The 26243-nt window shown below is 48.8% G+C and overlaps 1 protein-coding gene across 2 annotated transcripts; it reads right to left on the bottom strand.

Annotated features, from left to right (window-relative positions):
* Positions 1 to 1448: 1448 nt before the first annotated feature.
* Tspan33 (tetraspanin 33) lies at positions 1449 to 25928 on the bottom strand. 2 transcript variants are annotated; one of them, XM_052720838.1, is made up of 8 exons: positions 25639 to 25928; positions 9954 to 10011; positions 9247 to 9374; positions 8842 to 8916; positions 5657 to 5752; positions 3224 to 3352; positions 2706 to 2867; positions 1449 to 2494 (listed from the first exon to the last, which is right to left on the bottom strand). In XM_052720838.1, exons 1-8 carry the CDS (start codon positions 25738 to 25740, stop codon positions 2393 to 2395), a joined length of 852 nt encoding a protein of 283 aa, XP_052576798.1. In that variant the 5' UTR covers positions 25741 to 25928; the 3' UTR covers positions 1449 to 2392. The 2 variants fall into 2 exon arrangements, with proteins under 2 accessions (XP_052576798.1, XP_052576799.1); XM_052720839.1 differs by having other exon boundaries at positions 9247 to 9371.
* Between the last annotated feature and the right edge of the window lie 315 nt (positions 25929 to 26243).

Below are 26243 nucleotides of genomic sequence, written 5' to 3'. Positions count from 1 at the left end.
GGGTTCAATTCCCAGCACCCACATGGCAGCTCACAACTGTCTGTAACTCCAGTTCCAGGGGACCCGACACCCATGGTAAAGCACCAATGAACAAAAAAGGGAAGAAACAAGAAGTTGTTTAGCGGGGCAGTGGTGGCGCACGCCTTTAGTCCCAGCACTAGGGAGGCAGAGGCAGGTGGATCCCTGTGAGTTCAAGGCCAGCTTGGTCCAGAGCTGTTACACAGAGAAGCCCTGTCTTGAAAACAAAACAAAACAAACAAACAAAAATCAAACAAACAAAAGAAATTGTTTAATCAAGGAGACATTTTCTCTCCTATAAAAAGGGAGCGCGGGGGCACAAACTTGAATTTAGCCAGAATCGTTGAGCTATGTTTCTGAACATTTATTCACTGAGTTTAAAGTCTAGGGCACTGGCAGAAATTGGAGATCCTTAGTCCAAGCGGAACCCGGAGCCCGCGAGCTACTCAAAGCTACAGTAAGTACTTGGGAATACACCCCACCCCAATCCCTAACTCAAGATTCATTCTCTGAAAGAAGGAAAAGAATAAAGAGAATGTTTTGGGTACTACTAGAGAATGGCACCTTACCACGAAAGTGTGCTTCTTCACTCTTCTCCCTCGGAATAAAATTTTACATTCATGATGATTTTATTTTTGCTTTCCGTTGTTTCGAGCTGGGCGCTAAACATTGGCCTAGGCCCCAGGCGCCTGCTGGAAAGGCGCCCTCGCAGGCAGGCGCAGAAGGCTGGCCCAGAAACCTAGGGGCGGGAAGCACCCCCCCCCCCCCCCACACACACACACAGGCTTTTGTTTCCTAGAACCTGAGGGATTCTCTTCAAGTCTCCCGGGCCAGGCCAAAGACCACCCCCCACGCCCCCCTCAATCCAAGGCCCTGGCTGCAGAGGACGTTCTCCGAGGTCCCAGGTCACGGGTGTGGGGACCACCCATGTAGCAGAGCCGCCCCGCCCCGCCCCGCCCCGCCCTCGCAAGCTGCTGGGGCGGAAGAAGGCCCACACACTGCACAGGGCTTGCCGAGTCCTCCCTACCGCTGGCTGGGCTGGGCGTCAGTGCCCAGCTACTCCAGATAAAGACGGAGAGTGGATCAAGCCTTTCTCTTAGTCTCCTTCCACTCTGATGTAGAGTGCTCTCTCCTAACTCCCTGCCCCATCCTAAATAAATTTCAACCCAGTCATTCGAGAAAAAGCAAACAAAAAACCCAAGGTAGGGATTTGGGATAAAGTAACACCATTTCTCTAGATCAGCACCTGAAATCATTCTACCTAACTTAGAAACCCAGAGTGCGACCCTCATGTAGTGGGACATGTGGGGGAACAGGGAGGCATTGTGCGACTTAGGGGTCTCCAGTCTCCTCCAGGAGGAAGGGCCCACAGTCTGGTCCCTTCTTCTCTTCTAGTTGTCTGAATGGAAAATTGATGTAGGACAGCTAAGGCCAGGTCAACAAACTTTTATTGCCATTTCTGCCAGATTCCTGATTCTCACACTGTAGAAACACTGAGTTCTGGTGCAGGGGGATGAGGGTGGAGGGTGTTGCCACCCCTCTGCCAAGTTAAAGAAAACCCCACTTGCTGTCGAGGGAGGGCTGGACCGACAGGAATTCAAGGGCATGTATGGCTTCGGCCGGCTCCTGCTGACTGACTGCAGAACGTAGGGACCACGGTTCCAAACTTTTTGCGAAGGGGGTGGGGATGGATTTGGCTGCTGCCTACCCTTGCCCTTGCTGCCATGTTTCCATGGAAATAAAGGAGGGGCAGGATGTAGCTCACTCTGAATACCTGGGAGGATGGCAAGGCAAGCAGTGGGTAAACACATCCCCTTCACTCCTACCCATATACCCAGCTGTCCCGATCCAACCCCCAGGCTTTCTCCCTTCTGCCTGCTCCACTCCCCTCCCCCTCTGGAGCTGGGATTATGCCAACTGGACTCCAGGCAGGGCTGCGAGCGTCTATTCCACAGCCAGGTCTCCGTGGCAGCAAACTCTAAGTACGTCCACCTCGCTCAGGAGCAGCCTAACAGAGCTGTCTGTTGTGCCTCAGTGAGAGTCCGCAGCTAGTGTCCCTAAGCTTTCGGACTGCTGCTGTTTCCCCACACACCTTTGCCCAAACAAAACTTAAAAACATAAACTCATGTTCAAGGTTAGAAACAGGACGAAATAATTCGCTAACAATGCTGAGGCTAGGATGGGGAGATGAGGCACGTCCTTCTGAGACCTGAGCCATCCTGTGTCCTGTCTTCTGCAGTCTGCTTCTCTCCACTGGACCCTCATTGCTGGGGGGCTGGAATCCAAATGGCCACAGGGTACTGTTCTCAGCACCCTCTGCTGTGGGTCCATGAGGCTTGCCCGGCACCATGGTCGGGTGTCACGGGGAGGCTTCTCAGTACCACGGGTCAGCACGGTGCTGCTGGTTGTAGAGCTGTAGTTTGATCTGATCTTTGATCTGATTCACGAGGACCTGGGACAGCAGGATTCCCACCAGCTGCAAGGGGCAGAAAGGAATTAGCCCTCAGCAGGGAGTGATTATCTGGCTTTCCCTGGCTTAGTCTTCCCAAGGCAGCAAGAACCCCATCCCTACCCCCACCCCACCCCACCCCCACCCAATGTCAGGACCCCACTGATCCCTGGATGCCTCCACAAACGACAGTCTTTGTAGAGTCTGTGAGACCTGCCAGTTGGACAGGGTAAGTTACCTGGGGGATGGCCAGGCCCAGTGCCACACCACCAAGTAGAAACAGGTTGCTGTGTATCCAGTTGACCAACTTGTCGATACAGCCGTTAGTGTAGATGACTTTACTAGCTTCCAAGTAGTCAAGAGCCTGCATACCTTGGCCACACATAGTGTTGATCACTGCCTGAGGAAAGAGTTGAGAAGCCGAACGGTACTCCCACACCAAGACACACTAGCTGATGAGCTTGCCAACTTTCCCAAGCCCCTAAGCTGTTTGAGAATGTCTGTGGAGAATACCGGAACAGAAATGGCTAATTGTAGAATTCCTTTCCAGACTCTCTGGGTCCAATGCCCCGCTTTAGACCTGCCTCTTCTGAGCCCCACGTGGCCTGTCGGAGTGAAAGGTGAGTGTGGCCACCACAGTGGGGTGAACACAGACACCTGCTGCCGCCATCCTGCACACCAACTGTAACAGCTTTTCTGATCAGGAGGTAACTTGGAGTGTTACCCAGGAGGAAGTGAAGGAGGGTGTTTGCTCACCTGATTGGGGGTGGGCAAGCAACAGGAATAAGGCACAGAGCAACGCTCACGGCTAGGGTTGTCCTCCGAGCAGTTGAAGTACATATTCTGAGACCAGTCTCTGTAGGAAATCCCTCCACAGCAGCTGAACTGCAACAGAGCCCACCAGAGAGATTAAGAATCACCAATTCCCTACACTAAGGTGGCCAGGGGGGCTCACCCAGCCTAAGGCAAGCTTCCATTTGTAATGTCAAGGTATTCTAAACACATCTATGAACTCAACTCAAAGCTTCTCCGCTGCTTTCATCTGAAGAAATTCCCTTTTTAATTCTTTATGTACCTTATTATACTTTACCTAGTGCTTGATACTCTAACTGCACACATCACAGACACATACACACAAACATACCCACACACATACACATACACACACATACACACAACTGTACATATTATTCAGGTGTAACCTCTTGGAGAAGGTTCTGGATTTATAACCATATAAAGCATAGTCTGACAAAAGGAGGTATTCAAAATTACTGGCTAGGACTGGGGGTGTTCAGTGATAGAGCACATGCTTAGAATGTGTGACCCCTGGATTCACTCAAGCACTACCAAGAAAAATAATATTAAAAAAAATCCAAACAAAAAACCTTGACATAAGAAAAAAAAATCCGCCAGGCGGTGGTGGCACATGCCTTTAATCCCAGCACTCAGGAGGCAGAGCCAGGTGGATCTTTGTGAGTTCGAGGTCAGCCTGATCTACAGAGCGAGAACCAGGAAAGGCGCAAAGTTACACAGAGAAACTCTGTCTCGAAAAACAAACAAAACAAACAAACAAACAAACAAATCCAAGAAGAGAATCTTCAATATCACGGGTGCACAATTACTTCAGGAAAAGACACTCAGCACCGGTGCTGAAACCCTCCATTCAAATTTAACTCTGATCCATGGCAGCATAATCCAGAATAGCCAAAAGGTGGAAGCAACCGAAGTGTCCACCCATGGCAGAACACAATACGGCAGTCACTCGAAAAGTAATATTCAGCCTTAAAGAAAGGGAATTCTGGCACATGCGACAACATAGATGAAACCTGAAGACATGCCAAGTGCAGGAAACCAGTCACAGAAGGACACACACTGCATAATTCCATTCATATGAAGCTCCCAAAGCAGTTACATCCCCAGAAAGTTGAACGGTGGTTGCCGCCATGAGAGCGAAATGGAAAATATTTAATGGGCACAGTTCAGTAGGGAAAGATGAAATGGTTTTAGTTTTTAAATTGTGTATTAGTGTGTGTGTGTGTGTGTGTGTGTGTGTGTGTGTGTGTGTGTGTGTGTGTGTGTGTGCACAGATAGTGCATATGTGAAGGCCGGATGACAACTTTGGGGAGCTAGTCCTCTCTTTTACTTCGGACGGAGCTCGAGAACCAAACTCAGGTTGTCTGTCAGACTTTACAAAAAGCACCTTTACCCACAGAGCCATCCCACCAGCCTGGAAAGAGATTTTGTTTTTTTGTTGTTGTTGAGTTGGGGCTTCCTGTAGCCAGGCTGACCTGGAACTTAGTATGTAGCTAAGTCTGGCTTTGAACTCCCAATCTTTCTGCTTCTGTTTTGCTAGCACACGGGATGGTATGCACTGCTGTACAGGCAAAGACGGAAAAGTTCTGCTCTTAAACGGTGGTGATGGCTACATACAATGTGATTTTCCCTCCTATACTGGGGGTTGAACCTAGGACCTCACACATACCAGGCAGGTGCTCTACCACTGAGCTATAACCCCAGGGTCTCACAAGTTACTCAGGCTGTCCTTGAACTCACTCAGTAGCCCACGAAGGCCTTGAACTCTTGATCCTTCTGTTTTAGCCTCCCAAGCAGGGAGGATTATAAGTTGTGTTGACACGTCCAGCTAATGCGAATATTTCTAATACCTAAAATGGCAAATTCTGGGTTGTGGGTACAGCCCAGTGTTACAGTGTTTGCCCATGATGTTCAAGGCTCTGGGTTCTACTTCTGGTTCCACAAAACAAGAGAGACAAAACAAAATAGTATTTCTTGGTTATGTATATTTGGCCACCATTTTTAATGTGATATATAATAAAATATGGTGGCTCCTCATTCCCCTACAGGTAACCTCTTACAAAGGTTTCTTAAAAAGTCTTCCAGAATCCATTTGTAAATAAGACTACAGAGTCATTCCTCTCCTTTTCTCTACATAAGCAGTTGATTATCAACACTGTATGTACCAGTCTATGCCCTGAACAGTACCTGTTTCTCACACAAAGCCCTTCCTAGAATATATTATTTAGCAAATAAAAGGACTTCACAGGTCTAGAGAGTGAGGCATTTCTAGGACAACCTTAACTTTTAACCCCTATCCACCTCCTCCACCTCCCCTCCCATCCCCCCATCTCACCCCCCAGGATATTGGATGACCACATCACGCTTGGCTGGTACCTTCTTCTGGCCAAAGTCAATGAGGTTCTGCAGGTCCAGGTCGTCTCGATAATGCACAATAGCATTGTTGATTAATTCACTCACTTTCCCCCGAGCCTGCCAGATACACAGTGAGACAATCAGGACACAGGTTTAATCCATAACTGATTAATCCCCTCAGAAATAACGGCAAACACAGATCACCCTTTGTGGAGGTTTGAATATGTCCCCCATAATCTCAGATGTTTGAAGACTTAGTCCCTAGTAGGTGGCACTGTTTTGGGAGCTGTAGGAGGCGTGGCTTTGTTGAAGGAAGTGTATCACTGAAGTTGAAAAGCCGGTACCATTCCCAGTGCACGCTCTCTGTTTCCTCCTTGTGGTCAGTCCTCAGCACCTGCTCTGTCACCAGGCCTGCTGCTGGATGCCACGTCTCCCCAGCCATGACAGACTCTCATCCCTCTAGATCCGCAAGCCCAAATAGACTCTTCTCTAAGATGCCTTGATTGTGGTGTCTTATCACAGCAACAGGAAGGTAATTAGCACACTGTTGGTTTGTCTTTTGCTCTCTTTTTCAGATTTCTCTATGTTTTACAGTCACAGCACAATCTGTAGGAGGCAGAAGGGCACCCGCCATCTATACTACAGTGTGGTCAGAGGCCCAGGGAGGCCTTCCCACTCTTCTGCCAAGCCCAGCAGATGAGCACAGGCGTGGTCCTTCCCAGGCATTCTGGGTATGTGCTTGTCGACGGCCACTCCCGTCCGTGCAGCTGAACGGCCCTAAGTCCCTACCTAAGTGCCAGCTCCCATCCTCCCAGCAGACCTATTCACTGCCACCACCTCCCATTCTGGCTTCCGTTTTTACACACTGATGTTTCTATCACATCCTGGGGGCCATTAACTCACCAATGAGCCTCGTTTTGTCACAAATACATTTTTTTTTTTTTTGGAGCTGAGGATTGAACCCAGGGCCTTGCGCTTGCTAGGCAAGCGCTCTACCACTGAGCTAACTCCACAACCCCTACAAATACATTTTGTACTTTACCATCCAAAGGCCTTAAATTTAATGAGAAGTCCTGTGAGCTTTGGTGAATAAGAACACGCTAAGCCTCCAATCCTTGTTCATACAGGATGAAGAGGGAGAGCCTGACTGCTAGAGAGATAAAATTCATGTTCTTTTCTCCTTAACAACAAAATGGCAAAGCATAATTAAGGGGTCTGGGTCACTAAAAGGTATTAGTGACTAGGCAGTCACTAATTTCCCCCAAGAGCTGGGGGAAATCACAGACTAAAGTTCAAAATTAAGGCATCTACCAAAGGTCACGGTCATATTCCCTCAGATCATCTTCAGTCTGAATCAGCCTTGAAATCAGACCTACCAAGGGAAGACAGCTGGTTGGTTCAAGGCCCGTCCACTGTGGGGCTCAGGTAACAGTGGGCAATAGAAACAGTGATCCTGATGTCATTGCTCCTCAGAACTATCTTTCAAAATAATGCAGTGTTCATCAGCCTCTGCATATCAGTACCCAAAATATTTATTGACTAGCGCAGTGAAGAAACGAATTTTGTTTTGTTTTAGAAGAGAGGGGCTTACCGAGTGGAGACACTGACCCCTAATGGACACAAGAAAATTGCACCTCCTTAGACGTGATACAGCCAGGAGGAGAGCTTGTCACCTCAAATCAGCTCAGCAGCTCTCAGTATATATATATATATATATATATATATATATATATATATATATATATATATATATATATATATAGTTTTGTTTTGTTTGAGACAGGGTTTCTCTGTGTAGTTTTGGTGCCTGCCCTGGATCTCGCTTTGTTGACAAGGCTGGCCTCGAACTCACAGAGGTCTGCCTGGCTCTGCTTCCCATCAGTTCATAATTTTGCACCATGTTCTCTTTCTGCTCAACTGCTCTTCCTATGGCTTTTTGTGTGTGTGTTTGTTTGTTGAGACAGGCTTTCTCTGTGTGTCCCTGGATGTCTTAGAACTCACTCTGTAGACCAGGCTGGCCTGGAACTCAGAGATCCGCCTGCCTCCGGAGCACTGGGATTAAAGACGTGCATCACAACACCTGCCCTCTTTCCCTACGAGTTTATTCCATAGTTTTGCACTTTATTCCTGGTAACTATCTGAATTTGAGAATGGAATTCTGGTTCTTCACCATGCCCACCCCATTTTTGTTTTGTTTCTGAGGCAGGGTCTCATTAGGTAGCTCAGGCTGTCCTGGAACTCACAGAGATCCCCCTGCCTCTGCCTCCTGAGTGCTGGGACTAAAGGCGTGCACCACCACGCCCAGGTATAGCTTTCTTCCTTTATTTTAAAAGACAAATTTCTCACTATGTAGGCAATGCTGGCCTCAAACTCATGGAGATCCCCTGCCTCTGGCTTCCCAGTGCTGGGATTAAAAGAAGGCTGGTTCTTAATTAGGACTGTTGCCTCGTGGCAGGCCACCTCCAGATGTGGGAACAGGCTTCAGAACAGGGTTTGCCTTCCCCTGCTTCCACATCTAGTTCAATAGACAGTTTTTGAACAAGAGTCTCCTCAAGGGGCTGGAGAGACGGCTCAGAGGTTAAGAGCACTGGCTGTTCTTGCAGAGATCTTGAGTTCAATTCCCAGCAACCATGGTGGCTCCCAATCTTCTGGCCTGCAGGCAGAATACTGTATACATAATAAATAAATCTTTAAAAAAAAAGTCTCTTCAAGCTGTGTGTGGTCTTCATCACTGAGCTCTACTTAGTCATATATCCTTCAAGTTTGCAGTTATTTTAATGTTTCTCATGTTTATAGAATTTTTTTCTTTCTTTTTTTGTTTATTTGTTTGTTTTTTCGAGACAGGGTTTCTCTCTGTAGTTTTGGAGACTGTCCTGGATCTCACTCTGTAGACCAGGCTGGCCTAGAACTCACAGAGATCTGCCTGGCTCTGCCTCCTGAGTGCTGGAATCAAAGGTATGCGCCACCGCTCAGCATTTATAGAATTTTGTAACTCAATGGCATCTCAGGTTGTCAAAGGAAAACACCTTACAGCCATGAAGCTCTCTTTAACCAGGTTGACGTTAAAGGCCATTTATTCATCCCTAAGGGAACCTTTCAAAGGCTGGTGCTGCCCAGGAGAAAAAGTGCTGTGGTTAATTAGTCAGGAGCAGAAACTTTCCCTTCCTCCCTCTGGCACTGAAGCCGCCTCTGGGCTCCCATGCTACCTTGTCTGAGAAGACGAAGCCCAGGATGCCAGCAGCCAGCTGCAGCAGGAACACGATGGTGAGGCAGAGAGAGAACTGTGGACACAGGCAAGACAAGGGGACGGCCGTCACTGCTCGGCCGTCACTGCTGGGGTAACAGCCCTCCCCAGGGCCAAGGAGTACAGCACTGAGGCAGCTAGGCTCTTCCCCACACACCCCTAACATGACAAAGGCTGCTACCTCTAGGGCAAGGATGTGCAGGCGGCCACTGTGCTGAGCCATCCAAAGCAGAACTCTGCAGTGAGGAGTGGCCAGCACTTAGAGGGTGGGATGGGACGGAATGGACCGTCTACAGTGTGGCACAGGGTTTCCCCGAGGCACAAGGAGGAGAAGAGCAGGCCCTTGGTGGAGCCTTCGACCACTCACCGTCTGCAGAAGGCAGATGTTCTCCCGAAGGGATCCGATACAGCCGCAGAAGGTGAGAAGGAACATGAGAACACCCACCACGATGAGCAGGATGGCAGGGTCCACTGCCAGACAAGCCAAGGCTGCTTCTGGGAGAGAGGCTGACCCTCAGCTGGAGCCCAGTGCCCTCTGAGGGGGCTCCCAGGGATGGATGGGGGTGTCCCAAACTGTTCTTCCTGTCCTAGGGGAATCTCCTTGTCTGGTGAAGACTATGAGAAAGCAAGACCTTCCTCACAGGGAAGAGCAGAAAGTGTGCTGGGAGAGTCATGCATGTAACTGGAGGAACCAGGGAAAAGCCTTTACTCCGGGCTCGTGAGGGGAGGGGCCACTGTCAGTCCAGAGATGACTTAGAATGACATTGGGCTGACTAGCTGGGTGGATTCCTAGAGACTCTGCAGAGGAATCCAGGGTTACTTCAGGGTAAGCTAGCCAGTCCTGGACTGCTCTCTGCTTCCACAGACCTGGCTTCTCCAGGACTTAGTCTCAGATGTAGGCAGATCTTGGGAGAGGGACAGGTGCTCAGGAAAGCCCAAGTGAACTGCCAGTCTGAAGTGACCCAGTAAGACTGGATTCAGGGAGCTGCTCCTCCAACCTCAGCCCAGGGCCAGAGCTGAAGCAAGCTGGGGCACAGTGAGAGCATGGGAGGCAGAGGGGGACCTATAACCCACCTGCATGCTTCATCAGCCTGGCGTAGACACCCACAGCCACCATGACCATGGAAATTACCTGTGGGGACAGGCAAGGAGTCTGATTGAGATTCTGAAAATGGGAGAGCTCTGACCACAATGAAAAATCTTTTAGGAGGGCAGGGGGGACGGCTTTCCCAGGGTCCAGGGGCAATGTCCCCTACCCACTGCCAGTAACAATAAGTGCTTTGCCTCCGTGAGAAACTCCCCAGTATTGTCTCCTTCATTCTCTATAACACAATTATCTTGTGAGACAGATAGTCTCCCCATTTCACAGATGGAGAAATTAAGACTGTACAAGTTTAATATAGAACAGAACAGTGGTTAAAAACACAAGCTTCCAGACAGGTTTGGGGCTATAACTCAGTGCTACAGCACAAGGCCTGGGTTCAATCACAAGCATCAAAACTACACACACACACACACACACACACACACACACAAACAAAGCATGGCCTCTGAGAGATTCAGATATTTAACCCTATTTAGGACAAATTCCTGATTCTCAGTTGATTTCTACATGTGAAGCTATGGAAAGAGCCAGGTGTGATTGATAGCTTAGGGCAGTTAATCTCAGCCTTTAGGCTGAAATGGGGGATCAAGAGTTCGAGGCCAGCCTGTGCTACAGTGCAAGCACCTGCCTCAAAGGAAAAAAAAATCATTTTATTTTTATTTCTGTCTGTGCATGTGTCTGTGTGGGTGCACACTGAAGCCAGAAGGGGGCAGAGGAGATCCTTGGATCCCTTGGCGCTAGAATTACAGGTGTTTGTGAAATGCTTGTTGCAATCTAAACTCTGCCAGTCCTCTGAGTTACAGCAATAAGCATTCCTAATCAATGAGCCATTTCTCGAGCCAAAACTTTTAAAACGTATACTTATATTTCTTTCTTTATTCTCCCCTGCCCCAGATAAGGTTTCTCTGTGTAGCCCTGGCTGTCCTGGTACTTGCTCTGTAGACCAGACTGCCCTCGAACTTAAGAGATCTGCCTGCTTCTGTCTCCCAAGTGCTGGGATTAAAGGTGTGAGCCACCATGCCCCGTTAAACTTATATTTCTGATGTCTTAAAAAATGTTTTAGCAGCTGGAGAAATGTCTCAGTGGTTAAGAGCACTTGCTCTTGCAGAGGACCAGCACCCACACGGCCTCTCACAAACACCTTTAACTCCAGTTTCAGTTGATCTGGCTCCTTCCTCTGGTCTCTGGCAGCACTTACATACATGTGGGCAAATGCTCATATACATTCATAAAAATAAGTTAATTTTTAATTGTTTACGTTCTTTTCTTTATGTGCGTATGTATGAGCTCATGCCACACCATGCACATGAAAGTCAGAGGACAACTTGGAGGAGCTGATTCTCTCCTACCAGGGCTCAAACTCAGGTTTGTCCGGCTTGGTACAGAGCCATACCCACTGAGCCATATTGTCAGTCCAGAAAAAAAAATTTTTTAAAGAGTTAAATAGGGAGGAGGGAAGAGGGGGATCTTTGGTGTGTAAAAATGAATGGAAAAAAATTCTTAATAATAAAAAAAGAGTTAAATAATGTTTGGAAAGCACTTGACACAATCTTTGACATTAAATATACACCATCACCCACATGACCACACAGGAACTGTACAATTCTGAATTCTAAGCCGCCTGCTCAAAAGGCAGGGCTTTCATGTAGATGAGGCTCTAGCTCTCCAACTCCCTTGGAAGCCAAGAGTAAGATGTACACGGCCTCGAAAGGCAGGAGTGCGTGTGATTCCTGGCACTGCCATGGAAAGGAATCGTTATAAACCCTGATGCCAGTGTGGAAGAATACAACCTAGGCCAGACAAATGCCATGGCTCCTCCCTGTGAGAGCAAACCCATTAAAGGCCCCCAGAGGGGTCTTTGTCCCCTGGGCCTCCACAAGTGCTCGGTAGCTCCAGCTTTCCGCTCAGCTTCCAGGCGGGTGCTAAGCAGCAGCCCACTGTCACCATGGTAATAGATGAGGCCAAGCTCTGGCAGAGAGAGTTCTCAGTAGCAGGGGCTTGACCAACCCAGCAGGGAAGGGTAGGGCCGCTAGACCACACATCCTGCAAGACAAGAATCAGCTGGAAGGGGCCACCTGGAGGGGTCTTCAGTGAAAGAAGGGAGCTGGGCCCTGGGACAGGTAATAGGGTCAAACTAGTCTTCTGGGAGAAAGATATTTTTGCACTTGGGACTTATTTCTGAAAATGCTTTACTATTTAGCAGGTATGTAGTTAATGGCGAAACCTGAGTTAAAAATAAGTCTCTGAGCCGGGTGGTGGTGGCGGCGGCACACGCCTTTAATCCCAGCACACGGGAGGCAGAGGCAGGCGGATCTCTGTGAGTTCGAGGCCAGCCTGGTCTACAGAGCGAGATCCAGGAAAGGCGCAAAGCTAAACAGAGAAACCCTGTCTCGAAAAAAAAAAAAAGTCTCTGGAATGCTTCTTCGTGAATCCATAGCCCTTTTTCCTTACTCCTTCATCTGGCCCTTCCTCTGACTCATGCCTAGCATTACCAGCTAGTCTCCATATTTATCTTTGTGCATCCGTAACTCTGTACACACACACACACACACACACACACACACACACACACACACACCCCAAAATCTAGCCCTCGCTTCGACTTGACTCCATATATTACCAGGCTTCATCTTCTGCCCAGAATAAACAAGACAGCCTAAAGAGCGGGATGTGGGGCTGGAGGTGCCACCTGACTCTTCCTCTAGCATGGCCAGGGTTAGGAGATATGGGGGAGGCAGGGAAAGCCTAGGTCAGTCACCTCCAGGTATGGAAGGGCACTTCGACAGTGTGCGCAAATGTCTCTGTCCCTTAAAATTTACCACACCTGGGCCAGCAAGATGGCTCAACAGGTAGAGACACTTGCGGTACAATTCCTAGAACCAACTCCACAAACCACCCTCTGCCCTCCACAGACGCATGGCTTAGGGTTTCTATTGCTGGGACGAAACACCATGACCAATGAGCAAGCTGGAGAGGAAAGGGTTTACTTGGCTTACACTCCAGCATTGCTGCTCATCACTGCTGGAAGTCAGGACAGGAACTCAAACAGGGCAGGATCCCAGAAGCAGAAGCTGATGCCGAGGCCATGGAGGGGAGCTGCTTACTGGCTTGCTTTCCCTGGCCCGCTCAGCCCACCTTCTTATAGAACCCAGGACCACCTGCCCAGGGATGGCACCACCCACCATGGCCCTCCCGCATTGATCACTACTAAATACGAAAATGCCTTACAGGGGGCATGAGGGCATTTCCTCACCTGAGGCTCCTTCCTGATGACTCTAGCTTGTGTCAAATTGACACACAACCCCAGTACGGCGTGTACTTCCCTTGTCGCTACACACAACTGCAATTCTGAACATCCTTCTACTACGGACTTAATTAACAACGAGCATCTACTCTGTAGTTCTGTTGCTCCCGGTCTCCTTGCATGCTGAAATTTTCTAGATTGGATAACTTTGTACGGGGATCAAATTAGCAGGTGTGGTAATGCATAGCTGTCATCCCAGTGCTCTGGAGGGAGAAATGGGAGAATCAGAAGTTCAAGGCCAGCCTTGGCTATGTTGTAAGTTGGAAGCCAGAATGGGCTACATGAGACATTATGCCAACAACAGAGAGGGGAGAGGAGGAGGGGAAGCAGAAAGGGAGGGAGGGAGAGAGGCAACACATCACAGGGCAACTCAATTCTCTCCATGGGCCTGTAATTACAACAGCAGCTCTGTCTGCTGGAGTAAGTAGAATAATGTTCTAATTCTATGATCATCTGATATGGCCAAAGAGACATTCTGCAAATGTGATTTAGGATTCAGGATTTAGAGATTGCGAGATTACCCCCCAGGGCCCAATATGGTGACGGCAGATCTTATGAGAAGGAAGGAAGAGGGTCAGATTCAGAGAGGGAGGCAGAACAGTGGAGGCCAAGTTGGAGTGATGTGGTACCATGGACCGAGGGATGTAGGCAGCCTCAGAAGCTGGGGCAGGAAAGGACATCTCCCCTAGAGAACACTGGAAGGAGCATGGCACTTGCTGACACCTTGATGATAGTCCAGTTTGGGGAGACAGGAGCTAATACGTATTCAAATCCAACCAATCAGCTGGTAGTATACAATACTGTGAAGACCCACAATCTGTGGGTTATCCTGGAGAGAAAACGTCTGTAACTTAGAGCAGTGGCTCTCACCTCTGGCTGCCAGTAGAGTCATCTGGGCACCTGGAAGTGAAGGAGACACTTCAACTCTTGATGCCCTGCAAACCAAAGAGTTTACAACCTCTGGCAAGGAGACCCAGGCAACTATAGTCCTGAAACAGTTCCAAGTGGTCACAGTGCAGCCGGTTGGAGGACTTTAAAGCCTACGGTGCAGCCAGCCAGGAATGTAAAATAGAAACTAGGTTACATTCAAATCCAGATTGAGGCTTGACTAGTATTAATAGTTAACGTGATCGTTAAGGATGCCCTTCCTCGGAGCTCTCCAGACCTGCCTTTGTCTTTCACAGCTTTCTTTCACACTTCCATTCTTGCCCGCACTTCCCACCCTGGATTCCTCAAAGCCGCCACCGCCGCCACGGCAAGGCGAGTGCTGCAGACACCAACAGCATCACATTTTAAAGCCGAACAGAACTTCAGAAACGGACTCATACACTCTCCTCATAATACAGAGGAAGCCGGAGAAGCGGAAGGGACGTTTGGTCAAGTGTATATGGGTGCTGTGGCAATGTCTGGACCCAGTGCAATTTCCCTATCTCATTCTAGTAATCTTTCTAGGGTATCAATCTTTGGTACAAAATCCCCATAATAAAAATCTTACCAATGACTTGCTCTCATGAGGACAGAGATAAAGTCACTTCTCTTCTTAGAGTGGGTTTCCAGATAATGGAGAATGAAGCCTGGCTAGAACTTTAAAATAGCTGAGTCTAGCTTTTAGGTAAATTTATGTTTCCGAAAAGCTGTCAGTCAAGTGATATAAAATAATTTGTATGCACCGGTGCCTTTATTCTTCTACAAGGTGAGTTATCACCTTGGAATGAAAATGGTCATCCCCTGGGCTCCAGTGAGGAAGGGCTGGTTTAGGACCAGAGCAGAAATGTATTATGGTGTGCCTGGAACAGGTTGCAGCAGAAAGCAAGAAAGTATTCAGCAATAAAACTGGGGTAGGGAAGATGGCTCAGTGGGTAAGAGCATTTGCTATGCAAGCGTGAAGTGTGTATGGCTTCAGATACCCAGCACCATGTGATAGCTGGGTATGGCTACGCATGCCTGTAACCCCAGCATTGGGGAGCACATATCTGGAGAACTTGCTGACCTGCCAGCCCAGCCAAAGTGGAGGGTTTCAGATTCAATGAGAGACCCCATATCACGGAAATAGGCAGAGAATGGGAGAGGAAAACACTCGGTGTCTTCCGTTGGCCTCCACATGGGCGCTCACACACAGATACACACACATCACACAATCAAAATTCTCACATTGGTGAGACACAAGCACCAAGTGAATGAACCACCAATGGCCAAAGTTAGAACAACTTAAGCATCAAAATAAATAAGAAAGGGGGCTGAAGAGAGGACCCAGGTTTGGTTCCTAGTAACCACACTTTGTGACTCACAACTGCCTGGACCTCCAGCTCCAGGGGATTTGAAGCCTCTGTTCTCTTTGGCACTTGCCTTCACATGCACATACCTACCTACACACAGTCACACACACACATGAACATCCGCATACACACAATTCACATACCTACCTACACACAGCCACACACACACATGAACACCCGCATACACACAATTCACATACCTACCTACACACAGCCACACACACACATGAACATCCGCATACAAACAATTCACATGCACATACCTACACACAGCCACACACACATGAACATACACATAAACACAAGCTAAAAATAAAGTACAAATTTAACTGTATTAAATTATTACCCATAGTATAAAATAGATTATCTGTGCATCTTTATTAATACAAATGAAGAACTTTCTTTAATAAATAGAGAATAGCTAATAAATGTAGGTATCAAAGAGGTAGAACACAACTCCATGCACTGTGCACTGAGCATAGTCTGTCCTCCAAAGAGCACAGCACAGAAGAGGAAAAAGCTATTACACAGCCTGAGACCAACCCACAGCATCTCAGCCTCTCGACGAAGGTCAGCAGCAACGGAGATGATGGTGATGCATCACTGAGATAACACCAAGTGAGGAAAACGTTACTTTGCAACTGTGTCTCACCCTCAAAACCCACAACCCCAGGAACACCATGAGCAAGACATCAGGCAGTTCTAATAAAGGCATTATCTACAAAACAGTACCCTCAACAGCCTTCAAGGCCATCAAAAACAAGTTTGAGAAACTGTCACAGCCAAGAGGAAGAAAACATGGCAACTAAATGTAATGTAGCATCCTGGAACAGAGAGGTGGGAGAGACCAAGGAAATCTGATTGAAGTCCGGAACATGATGGCAATGCCATCGACTGGAACAGATACAGCATACTCACCTATGATGTTAGCATGAAGGAGCTGTTCTTTAAAAGTTCATGTAAATAAGGGCTGGTGAAATGGGTCAGTGAGGAAAGGGGCTTGACAACAGGCCTAAAGATCTGAGTTCGAGTCCTGGGACCCACGTGGTAGAAGGAGAGAGCCAACTCTGGCAAACTGTCCTCTGATCTCCATACATGTGCTGTGGCACACGAATGCCCACACTTATACATATACATACACACACAATAAGGAAAAACAAATGCAAAAAAATCTATTTAAATAAAAACCAACTCTTAAATTTTTTAGTTTTCAAACTTAGGTTTTGGGGTGGCATCTTTTATTGAAAAGGTTTTTTTCATAGAATATATTCTGATCATGTTTTTCCTTTCTCCCAGATACTATCCATCTCCTTACCCACCCAACTTTATGTTCTCTCTCTCCCTCCCTCCCTCCGTCTCCTTCAAAACAGCAACAAAACAGAAAAACAAGAAACTCAAGAAACAACAACAACAAAAAAAACTCCTCACAAAAACAAAAATCAAAACAAGCAAAAAGCCAACAAGCCAAAAGAATGGCAAAACAAAACAAAAAGCCCAGAAAAATGCCACTGGGTTAGTTTTGTGTTGGCCAACTGCTCCTGGGATTCCACTGGACAAAACCGATTTTTCCCTTTGCCAGTGGGTCTCGGTAGAAGATAGCTTCCTGGTTAGGGGTGGGACCCATATCTACTTCACCCTCTTCGTGCTAGGACCCATCTGACGGAACCTGTATCCGCCCTATGCATATTGCCAGTCTTTGTGAGTTCAGCTATGCATCAGTCCTGACGTGTCTGGAAGACACTGTTCCCTTGAAGTCATTTGTTACCTCTGGTTCTTACAGTCTTTCCGCCTCCTTTCTTACATAGATCCCTGAGTCTTGAGGGGAGGGGTTTGATGAGAGCATCCCATTTAGAACTCAGGCTCTAGTTCCTCACTCTCTGTACACTGTCTAGTCGTGAGTCTCTGTGTTAATTCCCGTCTACTGCAGGAAGAGCATCACTGATGTGGGTTGAGGGAGGTATGGATCTGCACCCCAGGCCAGTGTGATCCCTAGTAAAAACTGGAGATGGGCTAGAAGGCAAGCTGGGGTAACTAACGTTTTTAAATAGGGTCTCGTGTCAATGCTGGCCTCAAACTCACTATGTAGCTGAGGATGACCTTGAACTACTGATGCTGCCAATCCCCTCTCCCCCCCCCCTCCCAAGTGCTGGGAGTACAGGCATTTGCTACCATACCTGGTAAATTACAGTTTTGATGGGAATATTATATACTGTTGTATTTTGAGGAAGCATAAGACACTAATTTCTATGATAGAAAGAAACAATTTTACCAACATAATATGCTATTAAATATATGTCTCTGCATGCCATGAAATAACACAGGCAGTACTCTAAATAAATAGTTTCCCTGTTTCCATTACAGTATTGTTGCCGGGCCTCTTCTCCTCTGCCTTCTGTTAGCACAGACTAGAGGATGGACAGGTAAGGTATTGTTCAAAAGGAAAGTAGGAAACAGAAAATTCTCCCTATTATTTTGGCTTCTCTTGCAAATTAGGAACAGACACCCATGATTGGATATTTGTAAGGGAAAAAAAAAGTCTTGTTCTAGCCCCTACGGTACTAGTTCAGGTGCCAAGTTGAGGCACTGAACACAGGTTCCCAAGCTCAACGTCAACGACTCCCGGCATATCGGTGGCTGGTGGCTTGCCAAACTCTGAGGAGACCTGGGGAGATAAGAAGAGAGCCCTGTTCCTAGGGGCTACACACGTGCAGGAAGCTTTTATAAAACAGAAAATATTAATTACTCCCAAATCATTAGTACCATTAATTACCATCTTTCTATGGCTAATGGTGGGGCTGTGAGCAAAAGAGTTTCAAGTTGGAGGCTTCTTCATCCCCATCTACACAGCATTCTCTTCCTCCCTGAAAGAAAGAGGCTTCACCTTAGGGCCCCCCACCTAAGGGTGCCCCCAGCAGGGGGCTCCAAGGGGCTGCTTCCCAGGACAGTGGCAGTCATATTCCTTCTGTGAGTGCCAAGAGCTAGCAGCAGACTACACTTCACTTATGTGTGTGTGTGTGTGTGTGTGTGTGTGTGTGTCCACACGCATGTTCACACCACCGTGTACACACGGAGACTGGAGGACAACTTTTAGGAGTTGGTTCACTCCTTCCAGGCCCTGGGTCCCAGGGATTGAACTCAGGTCCCCAAATGTAGAGACAGATGCTTTTACCTACCAAACCATTCTGCCAGCTCCAGACTAAACTTATACATGTTATCTCATCCCAACCAAGAGGGCATTAGTGTCTCCATTTTACAGAGCTGAGGTTCATGGCATTCAAGTAACTGCCTAGTTCACTCAGTTAGTGAGCTGTGGGAACCTAATTCTGGTCCTCAAAGCCTTGGGTCCTCAGCCACGAGGCTGGCTGCCTTCTTATCTCTGCATCACAGTTGCCCGGACCCCACATGTCCCCGTGGGGCTATCGTGAGACAGGAAGAACAGCTGCCCTCAGCTCTCTTGGGGACCAGCTGGCAATCTCTAAAGTAGGTGGAGCTCAGGGAGAGGAGAGAGAAAGCATGAGAACCTAACAGGGTACCAGCCTAGGGGGACGCTCAGAGGAGTCTCTAAGTGATACCTTGAAAAGGGGAGGCATGGCAGGAGGAACCAGGGCCCACCAGCCGGAGAGTCCTCCAAGAGAAAGCATGGGCTTGCCTGGCTCCACATTTCATAATCCAGTCTGCAGACAGTTGGGGGGTTTTCATGGCCACTCCGTTAGAGTCCCTTTTTCTTTCCTCTTCAGAGGATGGTGGTAAAGACAGCTCTGCACTGTGTGGAAAGCCAAATCCCCTGAGCTGAGGCCCCAGATTCAATCCTTAGCAAAAGCCAAAGCAGTAACTCCTGCTCTACTCAGGGAAGCAGAAAGGAGTCTCTACTTTGTTTCCCAGATTTTCTATTCTGTTTCTGGGTGGAGTGCAGGAAGTCACGGCCTCCTAGACCAAAGCAGGCCCAAGACCCCCACATGCTGGTCCTCCGAGTCATCAGAGAACTGCTGTTCCTGGAATGATGCTACCTTGATGGAATGGAGGAGTCCACAGGGCTCGCTCCTCATTCTGTCTGTGGCCGACATGCTCTGGGGTCTTCCTCAGAGCATGGCTACTTTTACACTTCCAAGGTAATACATGAGGAAGGGCTCTCCACAGTACAACTGTTCATACTCAATGGTTGCTGGACACAGTGATACATGACTGGAATCCTCAAACTCAGAAACCTGAGGCAGGAGGACTGCTATGAGTTCAAGGACAGCCTGAGCTACACAGTGAAGCCCCCCACTCCCAATCCAAACTCAAGGTCCTAGAAGGACCAGCCGAAGTCATAGTCTGATAGTCTGTTACCAAGACTATGAGAAGAACTTTACATCTTAAAAATTCCTTTTACAAGTTGCTTAAAATTGAACTTTCGCCGGGCGGTGGTGGCGCACGCCTTTAATCCCAGCACTCGGGAGGCAGAGCCAGGCGGATCTCTGTGAGTTCGAGGCCAGCCTGGTCTACAGAGGGAGATCCAGGAAAGGCGCAAAGCTACACAGAGAAACCCTGTCTCGAAAAACCCAAAAAAAAAAAAAATTGAACTTTCTACTTAGTACAAGACCAGCAGTTTCTAGGGGAGGTAGGAAAGCATGTAGGCTATGATGGCTCTTATCTCCACTTATGGTGATTTGAAGTTCATTTGTTCTGTAGTGGCCAAGCCTTACTAAGTGTCGGGCTTGCCTGAACTTGCCTGTAGCGGTGCAGGCTGATCTTGAACTCACTGTGTAGTCTATTCTGGCCTTAAATTTAGGATCCTCCTGCTTCTTCAGCTTCCTGAGTGATGGGATTACAGGAATTCGCTAATCTGGCATTTCTATTGTATTTTGAAAAGAATCTGGAGATAGTCACAGTGGTTCATGCCTATAAAACCAGCACCCAGGAGGCTGGGACAGGAAGATCTCTGTGAGTTGGAGGCCTGTCTCAAAAAATCAGAAAGAGCGGCTGGAGAGATGTTCAGTGAGCAAAGCACTTCTAGTCCCAGCATAAAGACCTGAGTTCAAATCCCCAGACCCATGAGAAAAGCTGGATTTATAGCACATTGTCTAGAATCCCAGTACTCCTACTGTGAGATGCGAGGCAGGGGCAAGAGAATCCTAGAAGCCCTGAGACCAGCTACCCTAGCATAGGCAGCATTAAGAGACCCTGTCTTAAGGTGAAAGGTGAAGACAGACACTCGAGGTACTCACATACACAACAAGCACACACACACACATACAGAGAGAGAGAGAGAGAGAGAGAGAGAGAGAGAGAGAGAGAGAGAGAGAGAGAGAGAGAGAGAGAAGAGAGAAGAGATCCAGGACAGTCTCCAGGACTGCATAGAGAAACCATGTCTCAAAAAATAAAAGAGAAGAAAAAAGAAAAAAAAATCAGAAAGAAGCTAGACTCAGTGGTACAAGTGTGTCTGTAACCTCAGCAACCAGGAGGATCAGAAGTTCAAAGTCAGACTTGGCTACATAATGAGTTTAAGGCCAGCCTGTCTCAAAAACAAAACAAAACAAGAATCTGATTACTTCTTTTATGGAAGCCCACCTAGCCTGTGGGCTTCAGGAATGCAGGGGAGAAGAGGAGGTGGTGACTAAGGTATTTGGTGGGTCTATCAGGAGAGACAGAAGGACATTCACAGCACTACACGGACTTTGTCAGGGTTGATGTCTGGTTATCTCCTCCTGGCTTCTTAGCCAAGTTACTGAGACAGTGTCACAGATGCTCTGGGATGATTCTCAGTGCCTGGAGGACTCCAAAAAAATGGCCAGGGCATAGACTATGATGGGTGCTTCTTCCTCATCCAAATCATGACATTTATTCCGAAGGGGTTTTTGAAACAACATGCATCATCATATAACTAGGATCCAAAGTAAACAGATCTCCTAAGCCTTCTCTAGGCTCTGTACTGGCCATGCTGCCCCCACAGCACAAAATTGCATTTTGATAACAAAGTAGTATTAGGTCAATACTTATACAACTACAATTCTATTGACCATGGTCTGGAGCGAAAAGTAATAAACATGTTAACCTTCTCCCTGTCTCTGTTCTAGCTCAGGAGATTATACTGCCTTCTTTTCAAATGTGAGAGCTTTCGACGTTAGAACAATGCCTTTAACTAATTTTGGTTTGTTTGTTTGCTTGTCTTTTGAGACAGGGTTTCTCTGTGTAGGCCTGGCTGTCCTGGAACTCACTCTGTGACCAGGCTGGCCTTGTACTCACAGAGATCTGCCTGCTTCTGCCTCCAGAGTGCTAGAATTAAAGGTGTGCGCCACCACCTCCTGGCTCTCACCAGCAGGTGGGATTGCCCTAGGGAAGACCCAGATGTGGTCCAAATGTGCCACTAACAAGAGAAGAAATCCAGATGCTGGGGTGGCAACCACATGTGGCTCTAAGGAGCTACTCAAGAGGATGGATGTCATTTTTGTTTGACTGGCTCAAGGGAGGAGTGGCAGGCAGGCAAAGCTAGGCTACATTTTCACAGAACAAGCCTATGAGGGAGAGAAAGAGAAAGGGAAGCTTTGCTCTCTCAGGCAACAAACAATCAACATTTACTCCTGCCCCAGGTAGTAAGAATCCAGAATCGGTGGGGTGCTGGTGGCACACGCCTTTAATTCCAGCACTTGGGAGGCAGAGGCAGGAGGATCTTTGTGAGTTTGAGGCCAGCCTGGTCTACAAAGCGAGTTCCAGGACAGCCAAGGCTGTTACACAGATAAATTCTGTCTTGAAAAACAAAAACAAAATCCAGAATCGAATTAGGCAGTCTCTATCCTTGGGAGCCTGGGTTCAAGATGGGGGACAGATAAATAAGCAAGTGACCGCAGTACAGGGAAGGAAGAGAAAGTACCAAGTAAATCTAGAGGTACCGTCACCAAAGAAGCCTGGATGAGACAGAAAGGCTGAAAGGCTGAAAGGCTGAGCTTCCGGCCTTTGCTTGACTCAAAAGCCCTCCAGCTGCGGTGCTGAGGAGAGATAAAGGACCTTCAAGGAGGAGCAGGGCTGTGCTGATAACTCAACAGATGCCCGGGGCTAACACACTGGTTCCTACAGCAGTGTCTTAACTCTGTATAGAGGTGACCGACACAGGGAGGTGGAGAGAGGCAGTTACTTCTAAAGAGTTTAAACAGAACTTCTAGGATCTTGGAGCAGTTACTTCAGGCCATGGAAACCCAACAATCAGTCGCCCAGCAACCTGATTCTGCGGAGAAAACCAGAGCTTCCAGGCCAAAGAGGAAATGCGATTTGAAATATAAACAGGAGGGATTGCTTCTGACTCCAAGGGAGGCATCAGCCTCCTGAATCGGCCTCCAAATGCACTGAGAGTCAGGGCCCCTGCAGCAGTAGAGGTGGCCCCTGCCACCAGCCCTGAATGTGAGCCCAGATGACAGTGGCCACCTTCCTAACATGTCTCAAGCACAGATACAAACACCACCCCTACACAGCTCCCCAGGAGCTGGCCAGATATGCACTCTGCCTGCAAAATGGTCCAACTGTGCCAGTCATGGGTGCTTTCCATGAAGAGAAGGGGAATTTGATTAGGACAGTGGAAGCCTACAAGGGACATCCCATGTTCACCTGTCCCTTAAGCGGATAGGAAGATGAGCTCAGAGCTGGAGAAGCAGTCCTTCATTGACAGCTCATGGGTGTGGACTATCGCTGGGGCTCTGGACTTGGGAGAGAAGTGATAATCAGTAAGGCCCAAAAAGTACCACCCTTTCCCCCTCCCTTAGGGAGGCTAGTGTCCCAGGGACCAAGACACAGAGAGTTATGCTTAGATCCTGCTCCAGGTCTTAAAGAGAGAAAACAGTTCCCAAAGTGATTTATTCATCTATAAATAGTTCACAGAAATAGACAAATTCCTCCTTTAGAAAGAGGAGGAAGATTAAGGACAGAGAGACAGATATGTTGGCTTAGCGTCACGCAGTAAGTAGGTGCCAGAAAGAAACTGGGCCTCTGGTCCCTCCATGTGCTATTTCTAGTGCCACCAACTTTTTGCATCCGCAGTAGGTCCAAAAGGGGGTTCTGCTCTAATCTGGGGTAGTACCAACATGGCTAGCCTCTGATTTTGAACGAAGCATTTTTGATTTTTTGTTTAGTTTTTAGAGAGGATCATGTTCATCCAAGGTGAGGGAGCATTTTGTCACCCACGAGTGCCGATGGCCAAACGCCTTCATGAAGCATTTTAACCAAGGTAAATGGGCCTATGAGCCCGGCTCTCTCCCGGACTGCGACCTCCCAAAGTCATTTGTTTGATAAAGGAGGTGTAGAGTGGTGCAGAAAAGTTGAAGAAAATGTTCCTGAACACAAGAGTGACAGATGCTCCAGCTCCTGACACCAAGGAAGAGTGAGGCATCGAAGGAGCAAGGCCATGGCTGAAAGCCCACATGAAGACCCACTCGAAGGGGTTTTCACTGGTACTTGCCCCTATGGGGTGAGTTCCCCTCAGTACATCCCCTCAGCCCTGCAGTGTGGTAGTGAGGGCTTTTGTTGTTTTCAAACCTCTCGGGGAAGCAGAACCTAGGCCATGAGAACTTAGGTTGACTGGTGACCCCACAGCCCACAGTAGCAGCCATCTGGGTCGCAGACTTCCCCGGCAAGCATGCTGATTCCATAGGAAATCGCCAGTCCGGGCCTGCTAACCAGCTGCTGGACCCCGGTGAAGACACTGGCCATCGTTGTGATTTAGCTTTCTCCCATGAAAATGTGGAAGTCTAACAAGATGCCTGCTAAATTTTTTACCCTAGTTCTAAAACTGATAATTTGCTAGAAACCCAAACTCGAATCTTCCCAAGAGTACGCTGGCTGAGAGTGAGCCGTCACCACCAACCCTCTGGGAGTTCTCTCGTTTGTCCCAACAGGCTAGCACTTCTGTACTCTGTGTCTGCATTTCACACCACGGCCCCTGTGAAACCTTTCCAGCAGCTGCCTTAGAGGTCTGCTCTGCTCTTTCTCCTAGGAAACAGTTTAGACCCACTATTCTTCCCTCCTGCATATCTGAACTATCATTCTCAGGCTGAGGTAGGCAAGGATGACAGGCTTACCGGGGCTGCAGCTCTGGGGTGGTAGAAGCCGGCAGAAGATGGAAAAAGGACTTCCCTCTGTTATCAAATCCAGAGGGGATCAAGCACTCTCTAGCCATGAAACCGGGCTCAGCTGGCATTTTCTGATGGGCTCCCCCTGAATTCCAGCCCTGTCTGCCATCTCTCATCACACTGGATTGGATTTTTCTTGGGAGGAAGGGAAGGCCTGCGGACTTGAATGGATTTACCCAGATCAGTCAAATCAACAAGGATGGTAGAGTGGGGAATGGAAATCCAGGTGTCTGAAGCCCTGCGTCAATATTATTTACACTTTTCCCATCCCCAAACAGAAGATTCTGATAGGACCCCAAGCCTTCCAGCCCAACAGAGGATCCTATTTAAATTATCTGAAGACTGTCAGCTCGGAGAGAAAATACTGGTCTTGAAGGAGGTAGGACAAAGTTTAGGGCCACTCTGGGATAGGCAGGATACACATCGGATCTGGAGGCCATTCTTAACCCTTTCCAGCCTTGACAGGAGCAGACCCTGAGGCCTGCAACAGGGAAAGAGAGATACAGCCCCTTGACCCATTCGCCTGAGGAACTGGGGAGGGAAGGCTTGGGGTTTCCCTTCCTTCTCTCCCCCCTCCTCTCCCACCCTGTTTGGCAGTCGGGCCTTCCAGCACCCAGGCCTGAAAGTCCCTAACCATGAAATGTGCCCATGGGGCTGTCCAGCCAGCTCTTTCCCCAAACACATCTTTTTTGGCCTGACACAGATTCTCATCCCTGCTAAACCTTCATCCCTGGCCACAAGGGTGATGCCCCCTCTTAAACGTTCCCTCCGGACACGGCGCCACTGTGGTGTTCCTCCCCAGGAGAAATGCCCCCGAAGTGTCACCAGCCCAGAAAACTAGGCGGCACCGCTCACCAGGCTCCTGGGCACCGGACAACCCAGGCCGGCCCTCCCTAGCCACAGGCAGCCCCCTTGGCGCTCCGAGGATGCCCTGCAGCCCGGGTGCCCCTTGACCCCCCCCCCCCCCCCCGAGCCTCACCCAGAAGAGCATGTTGAAGAAAAAGAGCAGGTATTTCACCAGCGGACTGACGAAGGAGAACTCCTCCCCGTAGGCAGCGGGCGCTCCAGGTCTCCGCGCCATGGTCCGCCGCTGCCCCCGGGGGCCTATCTCCCAGCGGCCGCCGGCCCACCTGCGTGCCCCGCAGCCCGGGGCGTGAGCCGTGGGCCCACGGGGACCCGAACGCCGGGGCAGCCGCACCGCACCGGGAGCCGCCCGAGCCGTGCGTCGGGGAGCCGCGCAGCCGGGGGAACGGCGCCGCCGCTGGAGTCGCGGCGGGCAGCGTGAGCGGCGGAGACTCCACCGCGGCCGCAGACCAGCCTAGCCCGCCCGGCTCCCAGGCAATCGGGCCCGCCCCCTGGCCGGCCATTGGTCAGGCTGCCCCAGCCTGACTTCTCATTGGTCGCCGGCTGATGTCACTAAGCAGCCAGCCATCCCTCTCCTCCGAGAGGCGGGGGAGACACCTGTTCTGTGAGGGACAACTTGTTAAAGGGTCAGTGGTTCTGCTTCTCCCCGCCTAGACGGAAAGCCTGCGGGCTGCAGCTGCTTAAGGGAAGAAGAATGAGGAAAAGGAATGCGCCCTGCCT

The sequence above is a fragment of the Peromyscus californicus genome, unplaced genomic scaffold (assembly GCF_007827085.1).
Source record: "Peromyscus californicus insignis strain IS unplaced genomic scaffold, ASM782708v3 Scaffold_6__1_contigs__length_162567912, whole genome shotgun sequence".
NCBI classification, from domain to species: Eukaryota; Metazoa; Chordata; class Mammalia; order Rodentia; family Cricetidae; genus Peromyscus; species Peromyscus californicus.
The sequence above is the reverse complement of the archived record's forward strand: the minus strand, read 5'-3'. Positions and strand labels throughout refer to the sequence as shown.

What these genes read in the sequence shown, in the direction of transcription:
- Tspan33 (XM_052720838.1), bottom strand. Translation starts at nt 25,740, where the DNA reads ATGGCGCGGAGACCTGGAGCGCCCGCTGCCTACGGGGAGGAGTTCTCC. An exon ending in CAGGCTGATGAAGCATGCAG is followed by an intron (nt 9,375 to 9,953) that starts GTGGGTTATAGG and finishes CCTCTCTCCCAG; the next exon opens with AAGCAGCCTTGGCTTGTCTG. An exon ending in TTGACTTTGGCCAGAAGAAG is followed by an intron (nt 3,353 to 5,656) that starts GTACCAGCCAAG and finishes GCTCTGTTGCAG; the next exon opens with TTCAGCTGCTGTGGAGGGAT.